Source organism: Amphibalanus amphitrite, unplaced genomic scaffold (genome assembly GCF_019059575.1).
Source record: "Amphibalanus amphitrite isolate SeventyFive unplaced genomic scaffold, NRLGWU_Aamphi_draft 000127F_arrow, whole genome shotgun sequence".
Classification (NCBI taxonomy): Eukaryota; Metazoa; Arthropoda; class Thecostraca; order Balanomorpha; family Balanidae; genus Amphibalanus; species Amphibalanus amphitrite.
In genome coordinates, this window is record NW_024881622.1 from 694,808 (window position 1) to 704,760 (window position 9,953).

The window sequence follows — 9,953 nt, forward strand, 5'->3', positions numbered from 1 at the left end:
ACTGTATATACAGTACACACCGTATCTATAAGAGCGGCTGCACGGCTCTCCCGTAAGCCGAATCACTGTAATAAGCACTAATGTGGTGTGATTCATTGTAGTGGGATATATATAATGTTCAATTGCATGCATGCTTACACGTGACTCTTCGAGAAATAATCGTCCTAATAGTTCTGAAACTGGAGGCGATTGGAACATTCGCGAAACAATTCTGTCCCATTAATGAAAATGGCAACATTTGAAATAAAATACAAGAGCGTCATTAAAAATAGCTCATTAAAATACACTGTTATTCGGCTAATTGTGATTACAAATTTAGGCGTCATCGGTCTACCTCAATGGTAATGGTCTCAGACCAAGCCGTGTTTTACATACACTGTAGAGCAACGCCTTCCAAGAACATAACATTACTGAGAGAGTATTGAACAACTGAACAGCACGTAACCTCCTCACAGTGGCCCAGTGAACTGACGTCAGACGCGTTTGTTTCCATGTGTGTGTTTGTGTGACGTGTGTGTCTGTTCATGGTTCAGGGGGATCGATCGTGCGCGTGATAAACATTCACTTGTGAAAAGTTCACACCCCTAACGCCGTGAAGGTATAACGCGAAACCACGGCGATAAAAAGACACAACGCAGATTACCGTTTCACAAATGGGTCACCAGAAGATTGTGAGGTACCCACGTAATTAAATTTGAATTCAACAAAAATAAACAAAAACGTACAAATTCAGCATTAGCTTATACATTTATTCTCAAAATAATGCTCGATCACCCGAATGTGACCATTATTATTGGCGGGGATCTGAACTGTGACCTCCTCAAACCCCCTCCGGCACCAGCCAGAGCTCGTTTAGAAGTGTTTTTAGATGATTACTCGCTCTCTCAACTAGTGACTGGCCCGACATTTACCTCTGGATCGCTCTTAGATGTTCTCATTGTCAATCGTCTTAACGTAGCAGCGCCGCGCCGCAATAAACATTGTGATTTTAGCCCACATCGCATCGTTAGTTGTAGTCTCAGTGTGCCGCGCCGTCCACGATCGCACACTGTAGTCTCGCGGTCACGCCCACTCGCTAGGATAGACTCGGGTGCGTTTCTGTTCGATTTACAGTGCTGTGACTGGAGTGACGTTTTTACATCTGAGACGGTCGATGGGAAGTGGCGAGCTTTTTTATCACTCTACATACCTGTTCTGGACAAGCACGCGCCGATACGGAGCCGCAAGGTTCACAACCAGGGATGCGGAGCCGGAGCCGGAGTCGGAGCCGGAGCCGCCGGAGCCGGCATATTTTGCCCGGAGCCGGAGCCGGAGCCGGAGCCGTGAAACAATATAGCCCGGAGCCGGAGCCGGAGCCGGAGCCGCCAAAAAAGGGGGCGACTCCGGCTCCTTTTTATTTTTTGAAGAGGAAAAAATAATTGACCTAGTTCGGTTTGACAGTACAAGGCAGTAAAACATATGGTACTTACGTCATGGGCCATCAAGTGAATGAAAAAATCCGAATATCCCCAGTATCCCACAGTACGCAAACAACTTCCTGTTTGCTCTTCCCCCCCCCCCCCCCACGTCTACTGCATCCCCAGAACATGAGGACCAGTCATCAGGTGACGGCCATTGTTTTCAAACCAGTGCCGTGGACTGCGACTCCCAGCACCGTCTCATCCCACACACCCCCCACCCCTCACCCCCCAATGCAGCCGAGACGGGTGTCAGCTTACGATGGTTCACTGAACTCCGATTCGCGGCGACTGCGTTTCCAATGCCATCGCTTCCTAGCCCTTTGTTCTGCCAGTTCTCTCCGAGGTGCGTTTGCGCGGGGACGCGGTGAGCCGGTCATGGCAAAGAGTAACGCGTATAACCAATCCAATTTTTCTTCCACCCGTATTTAATTGATTGCGTAGGGGATGTACTGAGTCGGAGCCGGAGCCGCCGGAGCCGGAGCCGCCGGAGCCGGACCATTTTACTCGGAGCCGGAGCCGGAGCCGGAGCCGCCATAACATTTCACCCGGAGCCGGAGCCGGAGCCGGAGCCGATTTTTTTCTCCGGAGCCGGAGCCGGAGCCGGAGCCGTCTGAAATTTCCACGGCTCCGCATCCCTGTTCACAACCCATCTGCCCCGCCGGTCACGGCCGCCACTAAGGACTTGATGGCGAGCCGCCGCGGCGCTCTGCGCACCCTCGGCCGTGACTCGAGCGAATACCGCGATCTGAACCGATCTGTCCGGTCCGCCATCCGCCGCGACACGCGCCTGGCCATAGAGTCCCGTATCAGGGAGCAGGGACCCCACACCGTGTGGCGCAACATTCGGAGTGTTGTTGCTGGCCGGAAGCGAGATGTCACCTCACCACAGCTATCACCGAGCGCGCTGAATGAGTATTTCGTGTCTGTCGGGCCGAGGGTGGCGGCGGAGGTGGCCGATGCGGCCGAGCACGCGGCAGACCTGCCCTGCCGCCTGCCGCGTGTGGGGGCCTGCGGCTTCTCAGTCTCTCCCATCGACCTCGATACGCTGACGATCGCGCTGTACAGCATGAGGAACTCGCCTGCGTGCGGATCTGATGGTTTGTGTGCTCGTGCTCTGAAGGCTGGCTTCCCCGCCGTCGGCTATGTCATCCTACATATCATTAACGCATGTCTCACCCAATCCGACTACCCTCCAACCTGGAAACATTCGCTCATTCACCCCATCTTCAAGACCGGCGACCCATCCGATCCTTCCAACTTCCGTCCTATTTCCATCATCCCCACCATCGCCAAACTAGTAGAGCGCGTTGTCCAGCGGCAGCTTTACCATTACCTATCCTCCAACCACCTCCTATCCCCCAGCCAGCACGGTTTCCGTCCGCACCATTCGACGGAAACCGCGCTGGCTACCGTAACCGACCAAATCCTCACAGCTGCCGACGGCGGGGAGATCACCCTCTTATGTCTTATTGACCTGAGCAAGTGTTTTGATATTATCGACCATGACATTTTACTTCGGAAACTCGAGCTGCACGGTGTGGATGTTCAGTGGTTTAAAGCTTACCTGACCGGCCATACCCAGAGTGTGTCACTCAGAGACCACACTGGAGCTGCCAGCGTCTCCCCGCCGATGCCGAACTCGATGGGGGTTTTCCAGGGGTCTGCCCTGGGCCCCCTCTTGTTTACCGTGTTTGCAAATGACATGTCACTGTTCGCTGCGGGTGCAAGTGTCGTGCAGTACGCTGACGACACCCAGGTGATTGTCTCTGGCAAAAAGAACGAACTTTCAGCTGTTATTCATAGCATGGAAAATTCATTGACTGCTTTGGATCAGTGGTTCTGCGCAAACGCCCTTAAAGTAAACGCAAACAAAACACAGCTCATCACTCTCGGAACAGGTCAAAATTTGCGCGGCCTTCCAGACTTCAAAATTGCCTTCCGCAACACTGACCTCGTACCTTGCCGCGAGGTAAAAAATCTTGGCGTTATTTTCGACCAGAAATTATCATGGGACAGTCACGTGGGTGTCGTCGGCAGGCGATGCAGCGGTACTCTTGTCGCGCTGTCACATGTCCGTCACGTCCTGCCTGTCGGTGTCATCAAGACACTAGTAGCCGCCTTGGTTCTCTCGCAGGTCACATACTGCCTTGCCGTCTACGGCAACGGCACTAAGAAAAACATTGACAGAATTCAAAAGGTACTGAACTTTGCTGCACGAGTCATTTTTGGAAAGAGAAAATTTGATCATGTTAGTGACCTGCGCGGGAAACTTGGCTGGCTGCCCGCTCAGCACATGGCCGACCACCGTACACTGTGTCTGGCGCACAAGGTGATTGCTGGTGGCGAGCCCGAGTCACTGGCGGCTGCATTCGTGTGCAGCGGTGACCGGCGGTCCCGGCGCACGAGGCAGGACGGGCAACTCTACGTGCCGAGGTCCAACACCGAGACCGGCAAGAGACGCTTTTGCTCGAGGGCACCTGCCCTCTACAACCGGCTGTCGAGTGACCTGACACCGCTTAGCCAGCAGCGTTTTTCACGTACCGTGAAGAGACGCCTGCTGGATCTCCACCGAACGTGACCGTTCCGACAGCCGTGGCCGCCACAGCACAGGGGTAGCCCTGTGTACCGTGTATGTGTGCGTGTGTGTGTGTGTGTTTTTTTTTTTTTTATCCATGACAGCGACCATGTTTGACTCGGAGCTTAATAGCCACACTTTGAGTGGACCGCTCTACGATGGCAAATACAAATACAAATACAAATACAAATCTTAACCCGCGCCGTGCTGGGGGGGGGGGGCGTTTTTACGCCCCCCCCTCAGATTCGCTGCGCGCCGCCGTTTTTGGTACACGTGTTCCTACATCATTTCCGCACATGTTGTGAAAATTTCAGACCTAGGCCGTTCAAGGTCAGGTCACCAGGTCACGTCAAGTGACCTTACCTCAGAAAAAGTTCAAAGGCTCGCTATAGCTACACCGACTGAACGATCACTTTGAAACTTTCAGCGATTGATATGAGTAACAGTATGTATAAAATGTTTATCTCGGATTTTTGATATCTGTGACCTAAGGTCAGGTCAATTTTGCGACCTCTCCATTATAAGTCAATGGGAGAAAATTGAAATGCGCCTCTTTTGGACGAATATCGTTCAAAACGCTCTCAAACATCGGTTCATAGGTAAACATGACACACTGAATAGGAAAAATGCACCAGTGACCCCTCTGTGTGCCCCTGAGGTCATCTCAGGTCATGATTGGTCGCCAGCAGTTTTTTGGCTATAACTTTTGATAGAGACGTGCTAGAGCGGTGAAAACACGTCAGATGTGTTCAGCTCGACGATACGGATCGACTGATATGCAACATGACCCTTTTCGGTCAGGTCATGACCTTGACCTGAGGTCAAATTTTCAAAATGACCTTTCAAGGTCAACGAATAGTTCATTCGACGCGTCTCGACGAGAGGAACACGATGCTGGCAAAAGTAATGTCATGGCGCTTATGAGTCAAAAGTTATTGACGAAAAAACGTTTTTCGTAAAAACGGCTATTTTTGGAGTTTTTGCCCTCTGGAGGCTAAACCGTTGACCTGAGGTCAAATCTGAGAACATTACTCAGAAAGGTCTGTAAAAGGGCTATCGAATGCGCTTTTCCGCGGCGCTGTAGCTCTATCGGTTCCCGAGATAGCCGTTGGCAGTTTCCAAAATGTTGAAATAGTCAACATTTTACCTTTGGTGACCTCTGGTGACCTGACCTTTGACCTGACCCAAAAAATGACCGAAGTGTTTTCGTCCTTATTTTTGACGCTCTTTCGATTGCCGCTTACCGCGTGTCGCTACGTGGCCCAGGAGCCGAGTTAGACGGGGGGGCGTGAAAACGCCCCCCCCCCCAGCACTCGGCGGAAAGTTCAGGCCACCAGCACGGCGCGGGTTAATAGCCATCAAGATCATAAATTAAGAATAGTAAGAGGAATACGTGAGACTTAACACTGATCCAAACGGTCAGATGCGAAGCGGAATGGAAATGCGGATCGAACCTTTCGCCCGTTGTCTTAATTGGACAGGGGTAGCCTTCAGCTATTGGTGATACTCGCTGTATATCTAGTTAGTCATAAGTCACGGCAATAAGTCATGCAGATGAAGGAAGTGGAATGAACGGCCCGCATAATTCGGTGTTTTTGTTGATCATAGGCACATATCAGAATCACGGAATAAATATAAAAACAGCATATTAAGCTCATGATCTCGGCGGTAGAATCGTACATAGGTATGTGTTATGTAAGTAAGTACCTTATGATTAGCTTTGGTAAATATTGTTTTCTTGTATTCAGAAAAAGCCAGTTGCACTGAATATGATTTCAGTAGCACACTTATTGCATTTATGCATTGGCAGTTGTGCTTTCATGAAAAGGGATATCTTTATTATCTACAATTCAAAACAACGGAACTGCCGTGCATATGGTGTTACATTTTAAAGTCATCACGTACCTACCACAGTGCAATCGAGGTGATATAGCTATGTGTAGGTTACAAGACATGTTGTACAGGATGCCCCCAGGTGAATGTCCGTCCATAGCATTCAAACCTCTGGTCAATAATCGTTTCCTCGCTTTCTGCTGCCGTTTTGATCAATGGTTCTGTTAGCGGCATCGACTACAAATATTTGACGTTGTGCCGCCTGCGCTGCCCCGACAAGCATGGGCAAACTCAGCTGGAAGGCTGGTCAATGGTCTTCAGCGATGCCACGACAATGCCCGCCGAGGCCAAGACGAATGCCCGTAGGCCAGACGTGAGCGTTTGCCAACACCGTTGGCCTGGTGACGCTGTGGAAACGTCAACTGACCCCCGAACGGTGTGCAAATAGACAACGCTGATCGACGACCAGCCGGCCGGCCGCTGCTCGTTGGTGTCCGGACGCCGGTCAGGTCAGGTCAGATCCACCCTCAGGCAGGTCTTTACCGCCACCAGAATCACCTCGGCCAGCCGTTAGCAGCGCCCACGAAAAATCAGGCCATGACGCTGCTGCCTAAGGTGGGTGAAAACGAGCTCAAGTGGGTTGGTGAAGCCGGAGACCCAACAGCAGTTGGAGTGGACGAGTGTGGGCCTCCCTTGGACTCCGGACGGGCCCTGGGTGAACCTACCACGGCGTCCGCCGGTTCAGCCTACAGTGCGCCGGTTTCGGCGCGGCTGCTGCTGACTCTTCTGCAAGTTGTAGGGGTCAGTGGCAGTCGCCACGGATAGAGAGACGTCCTACACATGGCTCTTGTTGGCTCGATCAGCACGGCCGCTGTTGCAATGTTTGTTTATATCAGCTTCTCGTACGGAATCATGTTGCTCATGATCGGTAAAAACCTAGTCTACGTGGCTTCATACACAGGTTTCTTTGGCCTGCAGTTTGTCGTGATGTGGCTCTCGCTGATGACATGCCTGATATTCAAACGTAGAGCTTACGGACAACTGGTTCTGGACATCGATAAACTAATGAAACACGCAGCATTGAAGGAAAGCAAAGACTTTGTTACAAAGTTGTCCAGCCACTACCGATTGCTTCTGCTCGCAGTTATGATAGTACTGGGACTGACATTGTCAATGACAATCCCTTTGATGAATGGGAGATGTGAGAAGGCCTTTTCGTTCCAATGCATAGTTGACGTTTCCTTTTGTTCCGCTCTTTGGGTATTTCTCTTTGCCGTTTACATGATTGGACTCAAGATGGCCTTTGCGGCTGTGCAGATTTCTGCAGGACTTTCAGCCATCGGTGCTCGTCTGAGAGCCGTGGCCGACGGAGAGCGTCCCGCGACACATTCCGAGCTCCACACACTGAGGACCGTGCAGGACGATCTATCCCGGGCCTTCGCTCGACTGACTGACGTCATGTGCCCCGAGCTGATCCTGTTCATGCTCTCTGGACTGCTGCAGCTGATCGCGCTGGTCATGCTCACCATCGGCTCGGTTCAGTCCGGAACCGCTGGAAATCACGCAGCTTCGATCGTGAGCTACGCTTTGGGCGCGGCCGTGGCGGTCGCGCTGCCGTGCGAGCTGTCGCAGCTGGTGCTGTCTGCGGTGGGCGAGACGCGCGACCTGCTGCTGCGGCCCCGCTGGCAGCGGCCCGAGCTGTTCCAGCTGCTGTGCCTGTTCCGGGAGACGGTCGGCCGCGATCTGACCGCGCTCGGCGACCTGGGCCTGTTCCGGCTGCAGCGCTCCACCCTGCTGGCCCTCGCCGCCACCGTCCTGACCTATGTCATCGTGCTGTTCCAGTTCTACATCACCAGCCCGACTGGTGACGGCGCCGACCTCTCTCAGCAGCAAAACTGGACGGCAAGCCCCGCAAATCGAACGGATGGCTGAGCAGCTCAGTCCTGACAGTTTATGACCTCAGAGCTAATAGTTTCGAATGCGTGGTTAATAATGCACAATCCGGTGTTTTGTTGTCAATAACACTTAGTTCAACTTCACGTCACCTAGACATACGGATAATAAGGTAGCGGAACAAATTTGGGTAAATCAACCTGTACCAGTACCTTTTAAATCGATTGAAGTATCTTAAATGTTTAATTACGCTACATGCATTGGTGACGATACATTTCGGAAAAAGTTTGTTGTGGTTAAAAAGTCTGTGTTAGTGTTGACGTTCGGCAAGGATTTGTATCGTTGTTGTACCAATAAAATGGGAAATTCCTAGTGGAGTCTTGGTGGTTTGAAAACCACCAAACGTTTGTAGCAATTTTTGTGAATTGAAAAGAAGACAGAAGTAAAAAGAAACAAATCCTGTCAATTTCATTCTCATCCCGGACAACGGTAAACGTCACAAAGATATTGTCGGCAGGCTTAGATGGCGACCAAACGCCGGCGGACACATCTAGCACTGCAGCGAGGTTCTCTCTCCACACTCACTGAGCAAGAGATGCGGCAGCGAGCTGTCCAGCCATGGATCGGACAGAAGTGAAACACATGGCTATCTTTACCGGGATTGACTCGGAAAGCCCAGCTGGAGCCGCCCCGCACAATAATCTTGCGGCCCGGAAGCACACCGCCCATTTCAACTCCTGTGCCGACCTCGCCTCCCTTCATAGTCTGTCCCTCTCAGCCTCTCCCCTCCCACTCTCTCCTACCCCTGTACGAGCCGTACAAACTGGTCACTTCCGGACTTTGAACAGGCTGCACGCGCCACTCTGTCTCTCCATCACACTGCTCTCCCCCCGCTCTCTCTCTCTCTCTCTCTCTCTCTCTCTCTCTCTCTCTCTCTCTTTCTCTCTCTCTCTCTCTCTCTCTCTCTCTCTCTTTTTCTCTCTCGTGACACGTGACACGAAACACGTGGCACGTGTCCTCTGTGTCATCAGTGAGGTCAAAGGTCAGCTACAGATGACTCAGCCTCACCCTCAGTTGAGACGAGGAAATCGTTCATTATTCAGCCAGCAGGAACAGGCATGGCTCAGCTCTATCTCAGTATCAGGCCAGTCTGGGATTCACCAGACGATGAACCCGCTCACGGGGAACTACAGTTCGCTGTGGTGTTGTGTGCAGAGCACAAGTCGAGTGGATGAATGATGTCGCATTCAGCCGGTAAGAGAACGATGCGCTAACATGAACGAGCCATCGCATGCATCAACTAACTATTACTCAGTGCTGGCAGCTTGCAAAAGTTGTAACACGTGCGCAAGCATCAACCACTCGTTTCAATATAACCGAATAAGATTTAGCAGAGACAAAATATTGAGTATGGGCATGAACAAAAATATACATTAAACATGAACAATGAACATTGTACGTCCAGAACACTCAGAGAACGATTACAGAAGTGAAAATGAGGCTTACCTTCCTTCCAATGCGGTGTGAGACATTATTTTCATTCAACGTCCTCGGCTCTTGTGATCTTTTTGTGTCTCTGACCTTGGAGGCTGACCTGTTGACACATGGACATTAAACCCTTTCTCACACGCTAATACTTTGGAAGGTCCAATGCAACCCGCGGATAATTATGTCTGCCTTCCGGTTCAACACTAGCCAGTAGCCACACACACCCGCCCGGCGGCTCAGCGGTGCCAGGGGCGGGCCAGCCGCCTCTATACTGTGTGGGGCCTCGGCTCGGCCGACCGAGCTACCGTTCGGTTCCTGTCACATGTGGTCGGCTGCGGTGGCGCCCCACTTGGGCAGTGGAGTGAAACAACTGCAGTCATGCGGCGTGTTATGAAATAGAATTACAATGTGATACAAACTGCTTAAATGAACGTTTTTTATTAAAGGATGGGTTAATCGTTTGGACGACACATATGCCTATTGCCTAACCATAGATCGCATGGATGGAACATGTTTTACCCGCAACAACATTCACATTAGTACTAAAGCCTGAGCAACATTAATTTTTGGTATTTCCACACTCACGCTAAAGGACAATTTACAAATTACTAAAGATCCTTAAGCAAAGGTTCGTAAAGCAAAAGATAGTATGGAAAAGTATCATAGGAAAATCATCGTAAGATAAACATTGTATGTCGCAAAAG

General features: G+C 51.1%; 1 protein-coding gene across 3 annotated transcripts in view; it reads right to left on the reverse strand.

Moving 5' to 3' along the window:
• The window catches only part of LOC122381790 (phospholipid phosphatase 1-like), a 34,769-nt gene extending 25,226 nt beyond the window's left edge, over positions 1 to 9,543 (reverse strand). The window contains exons 1-2 of one of the 3 annotated variants that reach the window (XM_043366427.1): positions 9,474 to 9,524; positions 9,268 to 9,355 (exon numbers count right to left, since the gene is read on the reverse strand). In XM_043366427.1, the coding sequence (XP_043222362.1) occupies positions 9,268 to 9,302 (35 nt within the window). In that variant the 5' untranslated portion in view covers positions 9,303 to 9,355; positions 9,474 to 9,524. Of the gene's footprint in view, positions 1 to 9,267 lie in introns of all 3 variants that reach the window. The other 2 variants (XM_043366425.1, XM_043366423.1) reach the window with 2 other exon arrangements.
• Between the last annotated feature and the right edge of the window lie 410 nt (positions 9,544 to 9,953).